Source organism: Strix aluco, chromosome 4, assembly GCF_031877795.1.
Source record: "Strix aluco isolate bStrAlu1 chromosome 4, bStrAlu1.hap1, whole genome shotgun sequence".
NCBI classification, from domain to species: Eukaryota; Metazoa; Chordata; class Aves; order Strigiformes; family Strigidae; genus Strix; species Strix aluco.
Window position 1 is genome coordinate 68,449,763 of NC_133934.1, and position 22,558 is coordinate 68,472,320.

A 22,558-nucleotide genomic window follows, 5' to 3' on the forward strand; every position below is an offset into this window, starting at 1 on the left:
GACAGCCCTACCTAGCCCTGTGGAGACAGGGGGGTGGGCAGTTCCTTGCCCCCAGCTATTGCCCACTTGTCTGCATGAAGTTGTCTCTGCAAAGGTAGGTAGCTGACTGCATCTGTGGAGTTCCCGCTTTTATTTCTTAGCTGGTGTTGCCCAGGTGAGAGGGACTGTGCACGGCCAGATATGTCACAAACTCTTCTCTGCAACATGAAGCAGGGCTATAGAAGACCAGGGACATCCAGGCAAGGGTTGTGAGTGACATTAAAACCCACTGGTTAAATAAAGTGCTGGACTGGATGTGGATGAAAATATTTTGCTCAGCATTGAACATACACATCCATATGGGGAGAAGACAGACGATATCTGAGTGTTCAGGCTGGAGCCATGACCATCAACCAGCCTGCAGGCTTTGCTGCTTCCATCCTCACCAAGTTTTCCCACTGCTTGATCTTATTTCTAGGGCAGGGTCAGCTTTGCTCCCTTATTTGTGCATGCTTATTCCTAAATGTCTGATATCTAATTAAATAATGACATGTTTTAGTAGCATGTAGATATCACAGATAATCCAGGAGGGATCACTTTTTAGTGTAGACAAAATATCTTTACAGAAAAACTAATTACTTTTCCAGAATTTCCAGATTATCTTATGGGGCCTCTTACTTGTGTGAGTGGGAAATAGAAAATTTCTTCCTGTTTGACTTTTGTTTTAATGGAAGTAAACAGCGCTCTCATTACTCTGAAGAAATCTAAATACAATGCTTATTTTTTAAGCAACATTAAACCTCAGTTATGTAGACTGCAGAGGATATGATGAGATAAAATTAAGAGAGGGTTTGCGCTACGCATGTAGTACCTGCATGGCTGTGATTCCTGGATGAGAGGAGACTCTGCCACTCAGGAATCTGTGCAAACAGCTAGACAGTATTCAACCAGGGCAGCCAGCAGTGGCCAGGCTGCCAAACGGCTAATAACAGTGGTCATGAATATTTATGAATGCTGTATTTGAGCCAAGCTGTGTGCTTGACTCGAGTCTCTGTGTACACACTGTGGGTCACCTGGGAATGCTCTGTCAAATTTCTCTTACCTGCAACGACCTGGGGTTAAATTTTGTCATCTCACAGCTTGGCGATGTCCCCTGGCTACTCTGGCAGATTCTAGGGAAGACAATCTTTCTAGGCAGGATGAAACTAGTCCTGAAGTAAACACGGGCTTTAAGGTTGGCAGACTGACCACCTTAAGAAATGAAGCATTTGCTTTAGCACTGCAGGTGTCTAACATATTGCTTGGGGGCCTGCCGGTGTTAATGCCCATAGAGGAAGCACCATATTTCACAGATCGTAGTTCAGTACAACAGGCAAAGATGGAAGCTGACCCATTCCCTTCAACAGGACTTCAGTAAGTTCAATAGTAGCCTGATCTAGTGACAGTGCTTTTTTTTTTTTTTTTGAAACTGGATCATCAGTCATTTTTCTCTCTATTTACCCTTCTAATCAATGAGTTTAAAAAATAATCCTCTGAGCCACCTGAACTTTGGGAGAAATGTGGCTAATGGCAAATAATGGTTAAAATGAGTATTAGTTTGGATAAGCATCCATAAATGACTGTTTCTCTGACATTTCTCTTTATAGATGTGCTTAAAGAAGATCTGGTTCTAACTGTGTTTTGAATGACGGAATGAATTATGTCTATTATCATTAACATGGCACTTCATAGTCTCCAGGTAGAGGAAAGTAAACTCTCTCAGAGCAATACTGACATTCCCTACGGAAATTACTGCCCAGGTCCTTGCACAGCACAGAGTTGTAGAACAACCGTAAATCATTCCGTTTAAAATGAGCCCTCTTATAAACACTGAATAAGAGTTTTCACCAGGATGTTTTCTTGCAAACTGCAAAGAAAGAAATGCCAAGCAAGTTGATATAGATTGGAGATGCAGGAAATTCATCATTCGTTTTTATAACTGTTCTACTGTCATGTTGCTATTTTAGCAGTTTTATGAAGAGCTGACTGCTCTGTGTTATAGGGTATTCATAAATGATGATTAATTAATCCATTTTGGTGGCCTACTCTGAACAAACAAACCTTAGAGTTAATTTAATTCTCCACTCTTGGTTTCAGAGGAAAAAAAATACACCATTTTCAGTTCACTAGAGGATATAATATTCTCAAATCAGCCACTTTCCAATTAATTTTGAATGGCGAACACAGCAAGGAAATTTTGTTCTTGTCCATTTACTTCCATTAAGGATTCATTTTCAATAATCAGAGAATTCTGAGTCAGCTCATTTTTACCTTAAAGGCTTGCTCCTGACACTTTAATAAATTATCGTATGGTGTGTGCTTGAAGGTAACAGATTCTTTTTCTCTTTACCCAATAACCCTCTTGTTGACACACAGCCATTTATTATTATTTCTGCCATCACCTAACTTGCTGGGAAGTAATTCTGATAAAGTACCACAACGCATGGTGTGGAGTATCAGCTTTCACAAAGAAGGAAAATGTCATGAAAGAAAGAAAGGAGATGTGTTATCCTTGAAATACTTTCTTCATGCTCTGAGATTCAAGCTAATTATTTTCTAAATATGCTGCTGAAGGCTTGAGTTTCCATGGGATAATATTTTCATATACCAGCTCTTTGCAGCTGGGGTAGCCATGTGGGATGAAGGAAAAAATAATGATTTACAAAGGGGAAAAAAAGATTCAAAAGTCTGAACAAGGTTGGAGTGGATTTAATCATATACCTGGAGTTGGAAGATAAAAGTGGATTCAACTTTTATGTTGGTGTTATAATAATTCTATCATGTTATCAGTGCTTACAGGACTTCTAGTTGCAAAAGGAAATATCTTTAGGGGAAGGGCCGATCGTGCTGTAGATACAGGCACTTTTGTAGTGTGCTATCTTTCAAAACAAATGTACACTGGTTGTATTGAACCTTAATACGTGCTGTGGCAGGAAGAAAACAGAAGTGTTTACGATGTTGAACGTGTATGGGATGTAAGTATTTTTCTGAATAAAGAAGAGATACTACCCTCTTCCTCAGGCAAAAGCTAATGACTACATCGTGTGGTTTTACTGCCTGCCCAGGCAGGTCTGGCTGGGGTGCCTCTGGGATGGCAACCCCATGGTCCTCTCTACAGGGACGAGCGGCTGGCCCCTCTCTTGTGCTTCACTGTAACATTCACTTAATGCAGTGAAATGGTTCTTAACATTGTCCTGGCAGGTTAATGGGCCCCTGTACTTAGAAGAATAGGCCCAAGTCTCTCTATTTTTCATTTGATTTGGTATGTTTGTGATCATTAAGACAAATTTTGATGTAGCTAGTTAATAACAAATCCCCTTTTAACAAACATATCCCTCTTGTCATGTTGGAGAGAGACACGCTTGTCCCTATGGACAGTAGCCTGCTGACTTGACTTATGGGTCAAGTATTGACATTTTTGTAGTTGGGTGGTTGCTTGCTTTCTTTTTCCTGTTCTTGAAATATGCAGAGATGCTCTATTCACAGGGCCCTTAGTAGAACTGCATTATGAATTACTTCTGAATTGCAGCGTATTTCCTACAATGCCCAAGGTTACTTTTATTCTTTGTACAGATATGCTCAGAGAAACAAAGCAAATAAAAAGAAAAACATTATTAACACTCCAGATGTTTCATAATAACACTTCCAAATCTCTTGTGGAAAGTATAAATTAACCCCTCTCTGCAATTACTTTTAATATTCAGAAACAATAACGTGTGATTCTCATCTGTTTTTATGATGAGTGAGAGCAGGAAACAAGAACAAAATGTTCGAAGTATGGCACATGCGAGACATGCAGAATCTAGATCTAAGAGATTGGAAATTAACAATAACCCTTTAGTTATGGTGAAAGTTTAAAAATGTAAATGCCTTTTAGTGGCCTTCAAAATTAAAAGCGTCCCATGACACTTAAAAAGAATTTACCTATCTCTGCGACATGGGATCACACCTTGTTCAAAGTTAGAATAATAATGCTCCTTATTATGAACTGTCTGTAGCTTCTCCTGAGTTGAGTTCAAAGTTACCTTTCAATCATGAGTCTGATTTCTCTCTTGACAACCAAATTCCTGCAAAAGAAGCTAATCTTCCTGAAATTCATATGCCACATTTCATGTCAGGTTAAAGCTTCTTAGGGATGTTTGATTGAAGCAGGAAGAGGAGTTTAAAAAAGTGTTTAACTTTTCCCTTTTTCTGTTACTTTTTCTTTTTTTTTAACTTTAGAAATGGCTTGATCTGTCACTTGCAAATATGTCTTATTTTGTTGGCTCTGCAGACAAAAAATACTTTGGACAGGGTATGCATGTGTCTCTAGATACTATGTGGTGATTCAGGTATAAATCTAGGGTAAAGATATATATATATAAACAAAAATGCAGGAATAGCCTATGCAAGTTCTTTATGGTGGAACTATGAAAAGGAGACAGTGAGAGACTGAATTAAAACACCCTGCAAGAAGAAGGGGAAAGGAAGAGTTAGCACAGCCAAGTTCATGTGTCTATCAAGGAGGAAAAGGAAGGAAAAATAGGAAAAGAGCCTCATCTTGTGCATTAAGATACTGGCTATAAGTAACAATTTGATCCTTGGTAGAGATCTTCAATTTAACCACGTCTCTAGGGATAGCTGACCTTCTTGGTTCAGGCTGCAAAATATCTTAATTCACTGTGTTCAGCTGTGACCAGGACAGAGATGGGAATGTCTTGAGATAGTGGGGGGTCTAATATTAGGTTTCATTTTCTGCAAGCTTTTCCACTGTTTGAATGTGGCCAAAGATTGGGTCATACTTCGTAAGAAATTTTGCCCTTGTGTACACAACAAGGTCTATAACTACTCTGGCTTCAGCATTCAGCTGTATCTCAGAAGGGGCTTGGTGGCTGCAGACCTGAAATGGGGCTAGAGCAGAGCAGAAAATAGGAAGGGCTCTGCAGGAAAGGGGGTGGCAGTATTAAGGGTTATCCATTAGCTTTTCAAGGTGAACAGATAATGAGAAAACCATACACCAGACTGGCAAGTAAATCCAATTAACTGGCTACTCAACTGAAGTGGGTCTTGCTGGTTCTTCTCAAAGCCTGGTGCACTTATTTTTGCTTTAGTGTTCTACTGAGGTGTCTTTTGTGCTGTCACTTGCTGGCTTAATAAAAAGCTTTCTGGTTTAAAGAGATTTTTTTTTTTGTAGGAGAAATGACTCTCTCGCTCTTGTTTGTAGGGGCGATAATATTTAGGGCTGTATTTATTAGCTTATCTTGGCTGTTAAACGTTTATGACTGTTCTTTATCGTCTGTGAAGCAGGGGAGTAAAGGAGACGAACTAGAAAACAGATACTGGAAGACCTTGCAGATGCTGAAGATGTGATATATAGAACAATTTGTAAAGGCATGCTTTAAATATGTCAGAGCATTTCTCAGGAGACTGAATGAAGGGCAACGGTCAGAGAACATGGACTGAACCCACTTAGTTTTGAGCCTGACATTTGGATGTGGAAAATCCTCCTTAAATTTGAACTCCCATGGAGTTCTCTAACTTTTCTTATGAGAAACCTGCTTTTTGCTGCTGAAAGTATTTTAGTTTGGGAACTGTACGATATGAATGTTCTTTTTAATTATAAATTTTCATGGTTTATGTTTTGAAGCAAAGCAAAGGATTTGCTCAGTTCATCCCATTTGCTCACTCCACTTCATGCTCCATGTTTGTTCATGAGAGCAGATGATGTGACCATGATTGTGCCTTAGAAAATATGTTGCTCTGATTGGCACATCACAGATTTCATACCAAAGCTCTGTTTCAAAAGAAAGAAGGTACCTTAATGCAGCTTGATTTTAATGCCAGTTAACTTGTCTTTCTCTACCAAGTACGTCAAAGACAGAAGTGCATGTAAAGTTGGTTAACGTTTGATGGGAAAGTATTTAAAAAATAAAACAAAAGGACAAAGAAAAGGGATATGGTGCTGCATTGGTGAAGTGAACAAAGAGGAAGGGGGATTTTACAAATATATTCTGGGACTGGATAAACTTATTCTGAAGGGCAGTTAAGCTGAGTAAATAATGAGAAGTGGAATTAAAAAAATGCTGAAAATAACTGAAAAGTCAAACTCCTTGAAATGCCTTAAATTTTTTTACAGTTGTGTAACCCAATGAAGCAAACATTAAAAAAAAAAAATCTTTCTAAGCATGTTAAAGCACGACAAAAGTTGTAAAGAATTGACAAGGTTTACGAAGAAAGAAAAGGAAATAATGATGTTTGAAAGAGTTTTAAAAGTAAATACATTTTAAAAATTCTTAAGTTGACTTTGTTTTTTCTGTTGAAGCAGTGGAATGCTGTACACCTGCAGAAAACCTGAATATTTTTCATGAGGGATTGGGTTGCTACAATGCTGGTCAGAGCCAGAGAATTTCCTATCACATTTATGTAGTTGCGTAAGGTTATACTCAGAATAAGGACATGGTATTCTTCTTGTCTGATGTTCTTTGGCATTAAATGTCTGGCTTTGAAGATATGTCTTGAGTAGTAAGGTACTTTCTTGTTTTAAGATCTAACTACAATTAATACAGACAGACGTGCTGTTGCAGCACAGTGGTAAGTCTTGTGAAAAGTTTTACTTTATTATCAATTAGATTTGTCACAAAATCAGTTTTGTAAACCTTTTTTACATTTTTGATCAGTTGAAGTTTTAGATGTCTTTTTCTTTTTTTCTCTTCCTTTATTTCTACTGATTGTGGTGGTTTTGCTGCTTTATTTTCACCACTGGTATGGAAGTTCTGATGCTACAACTTTTTGGAGTTCTGTCGTAATTAGGATTTAGTGAATAACTGATTTTTGATGTTGTTTGTCAAACCACAAAGTAAATAACCTTGATGATGATAATATAACACTGATTAAAGATCTAGCTTTGGTCTGGCAAGGGAGAAAAAAATATTTCAGTTGAATGTTTCATTGCTTTTATTGTATCAAATAGTAAAGAAAAACTCCAAGAGCACAGTAATATCTCATTTTCTGTCCCAAACTGTATGTGTATTTCTTATTTTTAAATACATCTGATGCTCCTTGTTGTTGTTCTAACCCTCCAAATGAATGAAATCCTTCAGAGAGGAGCTAGATGGATAGCTTTTGGAGTCGCACTATTTAGGTTTATTTCAAATGCAGTCTGATCGCTGAGACTTTTTCCTCTAACTTTAATGAGCTTTGCTTTGAAGTGTTTATGCAAAGAATAAGTACCCCAAACTCTAGACTGGAGCAGCCTTTTGCATTAGCTGGATCCTGGAAAGGTCTGGCTCGGATTCTTGTAACACTCATTAAAACTCAAAGGAAAGTTGGTTTGATTTCTGTCTGTCTTGGTGGAATTTATCCCTCCTCTGCATACTACTAAATCATCTCTGCCAGACATGACTCATCTTTAGGATTCATAAATTAGAAAGTGAAAATATCTCTCTGAGCCACAGAGTATTCAGTAGAAGCCATTTAAAAAAAAAAAAAATCCATTGGAAGATCCCCTTGACAATCTCTCTGCAAACTCTTTATCCTAATGCAATGTCACTTGAGCATTTTCTAATTTAACCATCTACGTGGTATTGTTTCATGAAAGTGAAACATTTTAGTATATGAGCTTAGTATTTATTTGTAATACATTTGCTGAAATTGCTAACTCCAAACTGAGTAATGGGTATGGTTTCTGTAAACCCCTTGCTTTTCAAGGCTGAGGAGGGGAAAAAAGAGAATTTGCCAGTAGCCTTCATTGGTGGCATTTTTTAAAGTTAGGAAAGGCTAGCAGATATTCAGTCCTTGTCTTTTTCAAGGTTTAGTAGCAGGTACCTTACCTCATGAAAAAACTTAATTATCTCCCACCTGCTCCCTGCTGAGGCCACTTTGTGAACTTCTCACATGTGAAGTATGTGGAATATATGCTCACAGATGAAATAGCATTGCAGTCAGTGTACTGCAATGTCAATGTTACTGCTCGCTGTTATCATTAAGAGTTGCAGTGTGACCCTAAATTAGTTATAAATAAATTCTTATTTGCTACATTATTCCTATTTAGTAAATTTGCTTCCCCACTTTTAATTATTCTTGAAATGTGCTTCAGTAATCAAACTAATTGAAAAAATGTTTAATCAAAAGTTGATTATTTAAGTTGTGTTCCTACTTGTGCTTGTTTAAGGGCATGGGATAAAAGATTATAAATGGATGTCATAACAGCCTAAGGAGACACAAACTTCTCTGTGCTATCTTTTACAACCCATCTTCACTGCTGAAATGCCATTAAAAACACAACTACAAATCAAGTCATTGCTTTGTGCCTGGAAACCCTGGTCTACATCACCCAGGCAAGACATTTTCTTCAACAAAGCAGGATCGTAGTGCAGATGCCATGTCCATGCAATGAAAAAATCATGATCTATTACTTGTTTTTTAACTCTGCTGAGGGCTGTTTCAGTTAGATGTGATAGACCTGTTCAATGTATCGATGTCAATGCAGAGAGAGCATTGGGTTGGTGGTTATAGGGTTGAAAAGCAGGCAGTAGTCCTCCTGGAAGTTGGCGTTGATATTGACTTTGGTTCTGTTATGCTTGGGCTGCTATTCACGCTAAAGTTTATTCATCCACTTGTGCATCTGCGTCTCTTCAGAACAGCTTGTGTCACCACTTGCAGACTTTCAGGTTTCTGTTTCTTTGCCCCTGACGTCTTAAGCTAGAAGGCCAGAAATAGCTGACTTTTAGTTTGTTTTTAGGCAGCTAAATAGCTGTAATTCACAGCAAAAGGTGGTGGTGTGCTGTGATTATTTCTAAAATTTGAAACAGTCTGAAAAACACTGTCTTAAAGTGTGTGTGTTGAAACCTATAATAATTCTATTTACCTGAGAGTAAAGCATGGCTTTTCACTTCTGGAAGACTTGCCTCAAAATAACTGTGGATATGAACTGAACTATTCTCAGCTGTACTCCTGTCTTCCCTAACTAGTGAATATATATGGTATGTAAAGGGGCAAGTGTTGGACTAGTAAGATGAAGCAAGGAAGCTGGTGAATTGAGCAAGGAAGCTGGTGCTGGATGGTGAAGGGAAAGAGGGGCCAAACTGTGCAGCATCTCTTTGTGCTTTTTTAGTTAATGTTGTTAGTCTACTTTTTAATAAGCAATAGATGCACCTACATGTCTCTTCAACAAGGCAAACTGAAAGTGAGAGAATTTTTTTGGTTTTAGTGCTCCAACAGCTTTGGTCATTTCCATACGGTGGTAGGAGATGCCTTACAGCAGCGATGCTTTGTCTGTAGGTGGAGGTATGAGATGTGAAGTGTGCTGTCCCTCTGTATCCACTCAGGGAGTAAGCTCATGCCTACATTGCTCCCACCACATAGCATTTCTGCACATATGGCTCAAAAATATAACAATTATTTTATACATCTGCTTTTTAAGTGTCTGAAATAATGCAAGAACTATGTTGTTGCTTTAGAGGGATGTTTTTATGCATGACACCAAATGTGTGTTGCACACTCAAGGACATGGAGCAAAAGAGTGGGAAGATGTGAGAGGATTGAAAGCCTGCTGGGAATGGTGTTGGGGGTCTGCAGAGAGCCAAAGCCAAAGCATCTCTCTCCGGACTGGCTTTTGGGAACAGTCCCTAAAGTAAACCATCCTCAAAACTCATGTCCAGGGTATTGATTTGGAGGAAACTAGTAGCTGCCTCCAAAAGAGAAGCCAGGAGCAAACATATTTGTGCAATGTGTGGGAGACTAGCCCTTACTGCAGCTGCTTTGGGAAGATGTCATTGAACTGCATAGCTCACTTTATTTTTGGTTTAAAAGTTATATTAGCAATTATTTATAGGTTAGTTTGGTTTTATAGGGAAAGCACCTAGATTTTTCAAGCATCTAAAGTCAGAAAATGTTGTTATATATCACATCTAACTTGGAATTGTTGCCCAACTCTTGTTAGGCTCATCTACAGAAACATACCAATGTAAAAACTGAGAAAGGGAACAAAAGAACCCCACAGAAATGAGACAGACAGGTAATGACCACAAACAAACTTGCTCAGAAACCCTCATCTAACTCCTAGCTTACTTGATGATCAAGAAGGGACGTCATAAAATGATAACAAAATTATCATCTGCTGTAGCTGTAGAAATGGCTCTGCAAAACCAGCTATTCCTTTGTTGTTGTTGTTGTTGTTGCCCCTGTGGTTTTTGAACCAGGTAAGGGTAGTGAATGACACTGTGCACCACAGCTAACTAGCTGCATAAGGAGATTTCTAACCCAATCTTGGACTCTGGAATATGATCTTTTATGGTAATAACACACATAATTAGTATGTAACTTCAGTTGTCATGGTAGCCTGGCAGTGTTGTGGGAGCACACATGCATTCGTTCTCTCTCTGCAAGCAGAAATAGTTTTAGACCATCTTCACCCTCCAGAAGAGTGCATTACCCATGTGGAGGGGTTCCCCTTTCCCCTGTATGCACATAACTCACACTAATGCTGGTGGTAATTGCACACACCTGCTTGAGACCTGAGCCTGCTAAGCAGGAGACTTGTGCAACTCCGTGACAATAGAATTAATCAGAGCTACTCTCTTTCTGTGAATCTCTTCCACACCAGGAAAGAGTCTGGCTGGTGTTTTTAAAGAGTAAATGAAAAATATTTTTAAGCAACATCAATAATGCAAAAATAAACAACGGTACAGGCAATCCCTTTCCTGCAAAACTTGAAGTAGGATAACTGCAACAATGTGTAAAGCAGCCTACGTGCTAGGTAGGTGGGGGCACAGTGCATTCTAGTTAAGATTTTATTTTATGGATATGGTTTCTACCCATGGACTACATTAGGTATCTCATTCAATATGATTCAACAACAAAATTTTAAATTATGGTTTTGGAAAAGCCGTTACATTCTCAGTTGTTCTTTTCCATAATCCATTTGGAGAGCACAAGCTGGTTTCTGCTCATGGTAAACCCCTGAACTGTGCTCTTGGTAAAACCCTGAACTGCACAGGTTGATATCCAAATACTAAGGAAGCTTATTAATGAGCGGAGGTGTGTGAAAATCTTCTAGGATATAAGATGGGAAGTCTCTTGTTGCTATTCCAGTATGCACTGCTGCCAGATTGGAGAATATATCACATTCAAAACCTGTTTTTTATTCAACTGAATTTGTGATTGGCCAGTGGAATAGGCACTCCATTGATCCTTTTCAGAAGACACAATACATTTTAGGTGCTAATCTGTAAACTTTTTCAAATCAACCACCAAAACACTACACCTTCTCTTACACTGAATAAAAGAAAGGTCTTACCATTTGTTCATTTGTGTGCTGTCCAAACTTGGTATTTAAAAAAAAAAAGAAAAAGGTTGTATGAATACAGGTGATTTTGTTTCCTACTCACATCAGTTTCCTTCTGAGATAATCTAGGATTTTGCTTTTACTGTTGTCAGTCAGTGCATATTTCATAGGGTAGTGTACCAACCTGACTTGAATGATGGTGGGTTTTGTGGTATATCTTACTTCAGCTCACACATGATTAAATTATATTTCTTCCTGTCTGAATAAGCACTTGTATTGGAACAGATTCATACTTAAGTCAGAGTTAGGGAAGTGCATGTCAATATTTCACTTGTGTCACAGCTCAGTAAAATATCAGTTTTGATGAGGTAAAAATAGAAAATCATAAAAGTGGGAGGGGGAAATCAAACATTAACAGTATAGAAAAGCTGTTCTTTTCAAATATCACACAATAATGTATAGGATTATTTGATTTCATTCAGAGTTCAATAGTAGCCTTTAAAATAATTTCCAGACTAACTGAAGAGCTACCCTTCCCCATAACCTCAGCCTGAAAGAACATTTGGATGCAATAGTTTAAAAGATCCAAAGGCTGAAATGTCTAATAAGCAACTGTGAGCTTGTGCCTTCCTGCTTATTTGCAGTCAGTAAGCAAGAAAAACCTGAAAATAGGGAAAAGGTGAGTTGCAGAGGAGGAAGTTGGGGTGGCCTGACTGTGAGCAGGTGGCCTGCTCACAGGCTCAGACTTGGTGATTGACTGAGGAATTGGGACACTGCCTAAAGCTGAGGAAATCTTCAGATAAGTGAATGATGCACATGTATTGATCAAAGCATGATAAAGCTAAGGATAAATTCCAGCAGCATCTCAAGACAGTGATGAGCCAAGTTACACTTAAGGAAACTATGGGAAGAAAAGCCAGGCTGAGGGAACTGCAGGTAATGGAGAGACAGGAAAAGAACAGGGATATTTTTTATTCTCAAATTAGCTGTAACTTGTATGGTACAGAAAAATTCCTAATAGAAATGTCCCATTTCTTTAAGCCCACTGAATCTTCGACTCAGATGCCAACTTAGCTTCCCAGCCAAAATTTTCACCTAATTGTATAATACTGCAATCTATATTTAGGTCTCTAAATAAAAGTGACCTGGATTTGAGAGTTAGCTCCCCCTGAAGTTTCTTTAACTCTGCAGAGAAGTCAATGAGTACTGCAATTTAAAACCACTGAAAATTAGGCCACCTGGCAAGACACGAGACATTTATCTTGTGAGTGGCATAACTTGTTTGGGTGGAACAGAAAGAAGGGAGGACAATGGCAAAAAAATAATTGGTATATGATTTGTTTTGCTCTTGTCCTTCCTCCTTCCACCTCTAGGCTGCTGTCTTAAATGGCACCAGACTGTTCACAGGCAAGAGAACTGTGACTTCAAAACATAGCATTTGCAGTCAGGTAGCTTTCCTCCTTGATCCTTGGCCATCCCAATCACATCTATGCACCCACCTACGTCGTGTTGTCATGTGTTTGTGACTATGTGTATTAGCACAACGCAGTTCAGATTGCTTTGTTAGTTGAGAGACTAAATTGCATGAGACCTCTACAAAGCATCCTTAAAGTCTGTGGCATTTTTCATTAAACCATACATATGTGTGTGTTTATACATATGTAGGTTGTTTATATGCACACACATACATATATGTATAGTTTATGATTCATGTAATGTTGACAGAGAAAAGAAATGCAGCACCGAGCAAAGCAAAAATGTTCATTAGAAGGATATGTCCTGCTTGGGGTATTAGCTGCACAAAGCCTACTTTTAAGAGCCAGTGGGGGGGGAATAATATCAGGCCTAAGCCCTTTGGTTTCCATCGAGCTATATCAGGAGTGCCTGAGGAGCTGATCTTATGGAAAAAAAAGAAAAGTGGAATAAGATCACACAGTTTTCTCTACCCTCAGTGGTTTCTTTCAGTCTCAGTTAGACAAGTCAGTGTGCTCTTCTCTCACAGGGACCTGGCTTCAGGTTGGGAAACAGTCTGGAGCTGAAATTAATGCATTTTCCAGTAACTTGTTGCATATAGTTATAGTTAGAAATTAGCAGAAGACATTTTGCTCCTTTCCTCTTAAACTGCTTGTTACCTCTGAGCAAGTGGTCTTGATTTTTATTTCCCAAACAAGATCAAAGGAAACTGATGTCCTTCCCTTCCTCCCTCTCTCCTCCCCGTTAGTCAGTGTGTCCAAAAAATAGCAAAAGAAGGTACCTACGGGATTCAGGAGAATGGTGAGAAAGAGTTCACCTCCTCGGATACTTTTGTCCAGCTCCTGAGGACCCCCAGGATATTCCTTGTAAAAAATAGTATGAGTGAAAAGGCCACAGGTCTGTCGAGGGAGCACCTGAGAACAAAATAACAGTGCCATTGTGACATTAACTTCTTTCTGCAAACCTACCCTGGCACAGCCACCCGAATCCCTCCAGCAACTGAAAGAAACAAAACTGCAATCCTTTCTGCCTCTGCACTCTGGCGTGTTTATTTATGGGCTCCTTTGTGCCTTCTGTACTCTCATGGTAAACAAGTGCAGTCCTGCAGATGTGGAGATTTCCAGATGCCAGCTCTGGAAAGCTGACACATATGCGCTGAGCTTTCATGCAGACCATTTTATTCATCTCATACACTCATAATAAGTGTTTGTTTCCTGGCACTTGGAAGAGGAAGAAAACAAAAAGCCAAACCTCTCTTCCCTTAGCAAGGTTAGTTTATTAGCAGATAAATAGTGCTTCCTGGCTGCCTTTGCTATCTCAGGCAATTAATCTTACTGTTCTTGAGACACTGAACTGAATTTGTATTCAAGGCTACGGACCACAAAAGACCTGTTGCTTCATACTTTCCTCAGTCCTGAAAATCATGCTGAGCCCCTCGTTCCTGTTTGTGAAACATGTATGGGACTGGTGGGATGCTCGCATGAGACCAGCCTGAGGTCAGCTCCTCGTCCTCTTATAAATTAAGAGGTTGCATGTCAGAAACAGGCCAGCTAGCAGGCTTGGGAAAACAAACTCATCTTGGAGAACTAGATAGTTTAGTTACGTTATTAGCTAGGTACTATCAAAAGGCTCTGGTAAAATAAACACAAGTGTCAGGGTTTATAGGTATTGCCTAATCCATGCAGAGACATAATTCACCTGGGAAAGGCCTTTGTTTCCCTCCAGTCAGTGTTTTTGCTTCTCTACCCAGTTAAAACAACAAATAAAACCTACATTCAGCAGAGAATTTTAATACACCTGTAAATGCACTGCTGAATTTGAGTTTATTCCAATAGTAATTGGACTCTGTGCAGTAACTTCTTGGTTTTAAGATGTTCCTTTTGTCTTGTTTAGGGGATCACAATTTTGACTTTATGTGCATAGGCAATATTCAAGTCAGCTGGGTCTTTAAAGCAATACAGGATCTGCCCTTGAAATATTTCTAACTTCACTTATGCATATTTAGTTTTTGTGTTTTACCTACCTATAGGATTGCAGCTGGCTGGTAAGACAGGCCAAATAATTTTATACATTTTCCTGCCCTTCATGTAGTGGAAGTATGTATGTGAGGAACCTTCTCCCTCCTTGCACAAATGCATGGTCTGGAAGAGTCGGGCACGTGTCCAGTCCTCAGCTCTGGGAGTTTCAGAAGCAAAGTTCGGAATGAAACCTTGGCCTCAGAGAAGTGTCATACTTGCTGGAGGAGATTACTTACACCTGCTCACCTTCCCAGGTGGCAGATTTCTAATCCTTTCATGCATAAAGATGTACCAGAGCTTGAAACATAGGTCTTAGGCAGTTTAATGAATTTCAAAGTACGCATGCATAACTTGGTTGATAGTTGATGGGACTACAAGTACATTTAGTTTCTGAGGATTACATTTCAGTTGTCTGAGTTTGTGTGACTTTTTTTTTTTTTTTTTTTAAACTGGCTGCATAACAAATGCACTATTTTGGCATCCTTACAAATCCTCGATCACAGAGAATTTTAATGATTGCTGTAAAACTTGAAGCATTTGGTAAAAATAGCATACTTTTGAATCACTTAAAGTACTATTGCTATGAAGCATGGAAATGCAGTGTACCATGATGCCATTGTGGATGAAGCCCCGTCTGTACCGTGCAGGCTTCAGGTGTGGATATTCTTCTGTGCTGGTCACTCGGATGTGCCAGACCTTCTTCCAGGCCTCATACAGCTGGATGTGAACCGGGTAGACCCCAGAGTGGTGCGGAGCCACTGCGTACCCCATGCCAGTCGGTATGCCATGCTCCTGCAACACAGCAGAGGGAGGAATATATTTAGGAACAGAAAAAGATCATGTAATTATTCAAAGCTTATTTTTCCTGCAGACAGCAGCTTTGGAGAAGCTGTTGTCCTTGGACAGTCTTGTATCTATTTGTATGTAGCACAAGCTAAAAATGGGGAGAGATGAGGGGAACTGGAATTACAGTTTGATAACTGCAGAGTGATAAATAATCCTTTTGGATTATGCTGTGTTACAGTTACATGGAATAGATTTGCCTGCCAGTTTGTTACATACTGAGTGTATTTTAATATGCATCCTACCTGTTTGGTTCTTTTTAAAGGTAAGCAGATGCTACTTATTTACGAAGCTATAAAACAGCATTAAAGCAGTAAACAGATGGAAAAAAATTGTTTCAGCAACATATGTGGGATTTTTGTTTCCTATTTCTGGAATAAGAGCAAGATTCCTTCCTGATTTAAAAAATAAAAAAATAAATATCCCCCATAGCTTCTGAATCTGCTTATATTTTCCATGGTATTAAGGTAGTAGCAAAAAAAGCTGGACTTTGACAGACAGCTTTTTCGTTTCATAAATATTTATTCAGCTCCGTCTCTATGAGGAAATACATGCATTTTTGTGAATATAATCTATAGGTTATCTTGAAAATGTCTTCCAGTAGCACAATGAGTTAGTTAATGTGCAGGCAGAAGGAATTAAGGAAGAAGCTTAACTGCGAGCGTGCTGGGCACGTTCCCTTCACTCCTTGATGCTCTCCTGTCTTTGTTCTGCTCCCCATCCCTCCCGCTCCTGACTTAGCGTGGGCTGTCTGAAAACCCCATCTGATGATGAGGGCTGATAACCACATCTATAGACTAGGATATATTTAAAAGAGAGAAAATTATTGGACGTGTAAGCTATACATGTGAAAATGAGGTAATTAGTTTCATTGGTCTGAGTGACTATTCAGACATGCATCCAGCATTTATCATCAGCTACTGGCAGAAAGAAAGGCTGTGCTCTGCCTCCTCTCCTGGCGAGGCTCATTTCTATCAGGTCCAGAAAAAGCCCTTTTCAACTCCTCTGCAGCATCTCCAGGTTTCAGGGTGTCCTACCACTGTGGCTCTCACCGGATCCCTTCCCACGCTCTGGGTGTTTACTGAATTCATTTTACTCCTGGTACTACAGGATACATTAGCTGTTTTCTGGTGATATAAAATTGATGTTCAGAGGGAAATGACTAAAATGTGAGATGATGATTTTTTATGGTTTTTTGTGCTTCCTCTTCCCTACATTATCTGAGAACTGTTGATTACTTTAATTCCAGGAATAGCAGGTTCTGCTGGGCATCTTCAAGTACTTTGCTAAGAAACGTTTTTGGTTCATTGACAGAAATTAAGTTAAATCTGTAGGGAACACTTGTTCGTACATCACATAATGTGACCACTTAAAATTATCCATTCCTTATTAGTAAAGATATTAGGTTACTGGCTGATCTTGAAAAAAAGAAAGCCAAACTCACTATTTCATGATTTACTGAGAGCAAAATGTAATTTCTGCTTATTAATGTTGTTACCTACCTGAAAGGCATGAGTCAGTTTAAAGGTGAAATGAAAAATAGCTCTATAATGAGAAGTGTTAAATCACACTTTTCTCTATTTTTTTGCCATGAACACGTATAAAGGAAAAAGCTATATCTAAAAGTTTCTGAAAAATCTGGCCATTTATTACTCTGTTAACTTAAATGTACTGTATCAACTTGAATCTACAAACCTTCACCAAACCTGTGTTAGGGAGTATAGATACACATAAATGTAAGGCAAATGTGTCCTGAGCTAGATAATGAACACTGCTCTGAATGGTATGTCCAAAAGTAAGTATCTGGATGAATACATATAAAATCCTATTTATCTACTTACTATTTGCTGCTGGTATTACCATAGCAACCAAATGGTGAAATGGTAATATGCCATTCACAAATAAGGCAGTTTTTCGTAAGTTCTCGGTATAAAAAGCTAATTAGACTCTGAATAAAACCTGCACACTACGTAGTTCATCACACAAATACATCAGTCACTCAGATACCCAATGACTTTAAGAAGAAACAACTAACAAATAATCAGATTTTCTTTGATCAGTTTCATGTTCGGTTTACTTGGGTAAATTAAATATTGTACGTCCTCTTTTAGTGATTTTTGTTACTCTGCTTCCTTTTTTCCTCTCATTTTGTTATCAAATTTTGTTTGGGATTGAGAACTAATGCGTTAAAGGAGGAGTATATATTTGAATGCAAGCTATTGGGCAAAATGGGAGATGCCTGTAGTGACTATATTTTCCTACATATTCTAAGGAACAATTTCTTACAAGATTTTATTAGGTTATTTTTACATTCAATACTTGCATTGATTTTTTAATTTCAAAATTTGTTCAAAAATTTTGTGCATGTTTTTGTCTGGTTTTCAAAATTTTGGCCCTTTCTGGCACTGCGAACAGCAGCATTACATTCCTTTGCACGCTTAAGCTGGGACCCCAGAGCCATTATTTTGGACAGGTTAAATTTGTATTCCTATTTTACTTGTGCATTGGGAGATTTTCAATTCTAATTCAAATGACAGCATAAGCTCAAGCTGCAGTGGTGGGTGAGTCCAATATTAAGGGAGAACCACTTTTAGAACCTGTGAAGTGGGGGGAAGATGATTAAAACAGTTGTTGCATTTTTGGCAGAAAATTCCCTGAATTGTCGCTACATCCCATACATTGGTTTGCATCATGGAGCGGTCTGGGACCACGCGACCTGCCCGGTTATAAGGGCTCAACCAGACTAGCGGATGCTCTCCAGGAGCACACCTTGTGTCCTTCTGGCACCAGTGAACATGTGGTATTCAGATCAGACTACCACCAGCTCAAAATAACCCTTCCTCTGATGCCTGCATGTGGCCAGTGCATCTGGCCAGCAGCAGCCACTTCATGTGGCAGAGCCCAGAGAGTCACTGTCTCATGCTCATGCTGATACACCCAAGCCAGAGCAATGGGAATTGGAAACTCATAGTTCTGCCAATGCAGCCTGTCTCATCTTTGCACCCTCCAAAGTTACCTTGCCCAGAGCCCACACGTAGGACAGATACTTTTACCAGTGATCTGAAAGTCTGAAGCAATCTGCCAAGGCTGTTTATCTCTCTCAATTATCAGCTTCGTTCAAGCAAGTGCCAATTTCCTTGAAACTCCTAACCTCTTTTGACCTTCCCATTTGTACAGAAATGAGCTGTGTTTGCCATGAGTCAGCATGTTCTGGGTGTACTTATTCTGCATTTGCAAAAAAACCTATATATTGAAAAAAAACCTGCTATAGGAAGGGCAGGTAATGCCAGTAAGCACTCTCTCCAGAAGGAGGTATATTCTCAGCAAGTAAGTTTGCATTCCTATAGCAGATTTTCTATGAGCAGATGTTGAAAATTTCAATAAAAAACATTGTATGGAAGATTGACTATTTATATTAGCAGGATATTGTCTGGCAGAAAAAAAAACCAGTTTTTGATTTTTTGATTGCAGCAAATATTACATGTCCTTGTTAAAATGCAGTAAGAAACAAAACCTGAAACTGTTATAACACAACTGTCATTCTGGTTCTTAAAAATCACTGGTGATTTGTTTTACAGAAACATCTAGTATTGGCTATTGTCAGAGAAAGAATAAAAAGGCAACCTTTTATTTTAATTTGTTAAATCTTATGTCTATGAAAAGGTCTTTTCACACAGTCAGTTGAACTGCAGGATTCCCTTTGGTGTAAAGACTTTTCTTAGATAAAAAGTTAACAATACAACTTCAGATAAGTTTAATAAACCTTTTAACTTTGTCCAACTGTAGGTGACAGAGTAAATGCAGTACTTTTTAAGATGTTACCTTTCAAAGTTAAAAGATTTATATAAGCTTTGCATATTTTTAGTACTGGGATGTATTTCTAATATTGCTGAACATGTGTGAGATTTCCTATAAAAAATTATGTATTACTATGTCAGTTTAAAATACTTAGTAAACTTTCTCTTATTTGGTAAATGAATTTGCTACTTTCTTGCTTCTCAGCACTCACAAAAATGTTATGCTGTATTTTACGCTTTACAGACATGTGAATTTTGTTCTCAAGGGTTACATTTATTCCATAAAAATTAGCAAGAGATATTTCAGCCTTCAATTACTTTTAGTTCAATTCTAAACTTTAAAAATCTGTTTAAAAGCTCTCTAGCTAGACAAGATGGCTCAGCAAATGAGAGGTGATGGTTGTTGAGACATAGAGGCTCTGTGTGTTGGTATTTGCTTTCACCGTCATTTTTTCATGTCCGTGGTGTGCCTCCTTGCACAGGTGCTTCCTTGCACCCCTTGTACAAGAGGGCTTAATGAAGCAGGTTTTCTGGTGTTGGTGTCAGATCCAGGATTGGCAGGGACAGGGGAAAAGCCAGCTTTCAACCAGACTTACATAGCAGCCTCCCAGATATCACCACGACTCCTGTCCTAGGCATGCTTCGCACTGTAGCAGACTACTAAGAGGCAGAGAAGATGTTGGGATTTAAGATCTTAGGTTTCTGAGGATATGAAACAAAGAAAGGCAGTCCAACACTGAGGAAGATGTACATGACTAGGAAACGTGTAGACTCTGCATATGTGTGGTACCAAATAAAGCTGAGAAAGTAGAGGCAGTCTTAGAGATGTGCTGTCAAAGCATGCTCCTGATACGGACAAAAGCCCTGATGAAGATAGACTGTTTCAGAAGGACCTTAAGGTCAGGCAGATTAAATCATCCTGTCTGCACAGGACAATGTTATCCTATATATGCAGACCATTTACAGAACATTTTTAGAGGCAATCTCTAGTGGGCATCTCTCCTACCCCACATTAACTACAGATATTAGTAATGGGACGTATTAAACTCTTTTCACAACATGCAGATACTTTGCCTTTGATATGTGGTCACTGGTCTTCACATTCTTGGTATTTAATCGGTATATTAAAAGCCCATGATTTCTTTGTGGTTTGGGCAGCTCAAAAGTTTTAGGCAGAGGAAGTGCTAATGTGCATCTGTAGTTGGATTATAAACAGGAGACTGAAGCCAAGGAGTGTTACTAGACAGCCTCTGAATAGATTTACTTGTTTTGTATATGTGTATCTCTGAATTGATTTGTTTGTTTTGTATACGTCTCTCACTTCTTCATATCAGATCACAGCTACCTTTTTACAGTCGATGATTGTTTCTGCCCTATCTCTACCGTGCTTTTGGCACATGTGCTCGCAAATGAGCACTGAAGATAATCACTGAGCAAACAAATTGTGGGACAAAATAAAGAGCTACAGGCTTTGGATTAAATATATCCTACTTGTTTTTATCAGATAAGGATGTACAAAATGGGGGAGGAAGGATGTCTTGTGATTAAAGAATGGCAATGAAAACTTGGTTTATTTTATTTTTGGAATATGTACTTTCAGAGATTTCTGCTTGTGCAATTTGTTTACCTCTTTGTGTATCAATTGCATTGCCTATAAACAAGAAGAATAATACTTGAGATACTATCAGTTTGCAAAATTTAATCTAGGTCTTAATAAATTAGTGTCTTTAAAGGATTTGGGGATGTTCTGATAAAAAAACCCCACAAAATATGATTAAGTGAAACCCAGCTGATAATCAAAATAAATGCCATTTGCCATTTCCTTAGCCAGGCTCTGAAGCATATCATCCGTATTTATGTAAACAAGATGACACTGGGATAGCAAAGTTCTGGGTAATCTGCAACTTACTTTACCAATGTTAATATCTCTGGCTTTTGTTCTTCTGATGCTGAGGATACTGTGAGTGCTTGAGAAGAGATTTAGCAACGAGGGCTGTGGGGATGGGGCTATGGATGGGGGCAGCTGTGGGGCCCATCACTCAGACATTCATGGGCAAGGATTTTGCCAGGCAAGACTTCCCATATTGACTGCTGGATCCAGAGCAGTGGGGCAATAACATTTACGAAAGACATAAGAAAGTCTCTTCCTCTCACCAACTAGTCATGAAACAGTAGAAATTATAAATATCTCAGTGACACATAAAATATAATAATTTGGAGGACTTGTTAAAGGAAGTCTCCTGATTCACAAGCAATTCATGTGTGAGGGAATCCTTTGAAGACTGTTGATTCTACTAAGGCCTGGATACAGGGGTATATGTCTGCACTGAACTCAAGGCAATTAGATACCTAATTAGCAATAGTTGTATGTGTACAAAACCATATAGATATCCAATGTCTACATGTATTTTGTGATACAGCTGTTTGAGGCAGGCTGCAGTTGTAAGCCCCCATTTTATAGAGCATCATTATGAGGTATGGATATATCTGTGTAAAACTGAACAAGGTCTTTTATCTAGTTGCCAGCTGTAATACCTGTATTTCTCGCCTGTGTTCAGCAGACTGTATGTATACTTGAGCTCCTGCAAACCAAAGATTATGCATACAGTGTAAATACAAGAGCCAATAAAAATTATGTTTATGTACTTTTTTAGCTCCATGTGATAATATCCATGAAATACTGTTTCAGTTGCACTGCCTTGTGTTTATTAAGCTTGACTTTATTCCACAGTACTCAAGAGAAGAACATTCCTTTCATGAAACCTTTACCCCCAGTGAACAGCATCAATCCCAAGCCTGATACTCTCTTGCATGGAGAAACTGATGACTGTGATGGGATTTGAGTGCAGGTTTCTGGACAGTGTGATCTGTTTTGTCTTTCTTCTAAAAGAAAACTAACAGGTCTTAATGAACAGATTTTTTGTTGTGGTATTTGGGGTCTTAGAGCAACCTTGACTGTTCTTCTCAGGTATAACGATGTGCTCTCCCATCCTGAAGACCCTGTTACCTTCTTACCCATATTTGAAAAAATGAATGAAGAAGTACCACATTAGGTGAAGAATAAATGTGATCATACTTCCAAGTAATTATTGAGGCTTTTCTTGCAGAAACTGACACAAAGTGTCATTTCTACTTGCAGCTTAAAA

The 22,558-nt window shown here is 38.7% G+C and overlaps 1 protein-coding gene across 1 annotated transcript in view; it reads right to left on the reverse strand.

Moving 5' to 3' along the window:
- NDST4 (N-deacetylase and N-sulfotransferase 4) overlaps nucleotides 1–22,558 on the reverse strand; it is a 108,440-nt gene that overhangs the window by 31,184 nt on the left and 54,698 nt on the right. The window contains exons 5-6 of the mRNA XM_074823553.1: nucleotides 15,379–15,564; nucleotides 13,540–13,668 (exon numbers count right to left, since the gene is read on the reverse strand). Of these exons, the coding sequence (XP_074679654.1) occupies nucleotides 13,540–13,668; nucleotides 15,379–15,564 (315 nt within the window). The remainder of the gene's footprint in view (nucleotides 1–13,539; nucleotides 13,669–15,378; nucleotides 15,565–22,558) is intronic.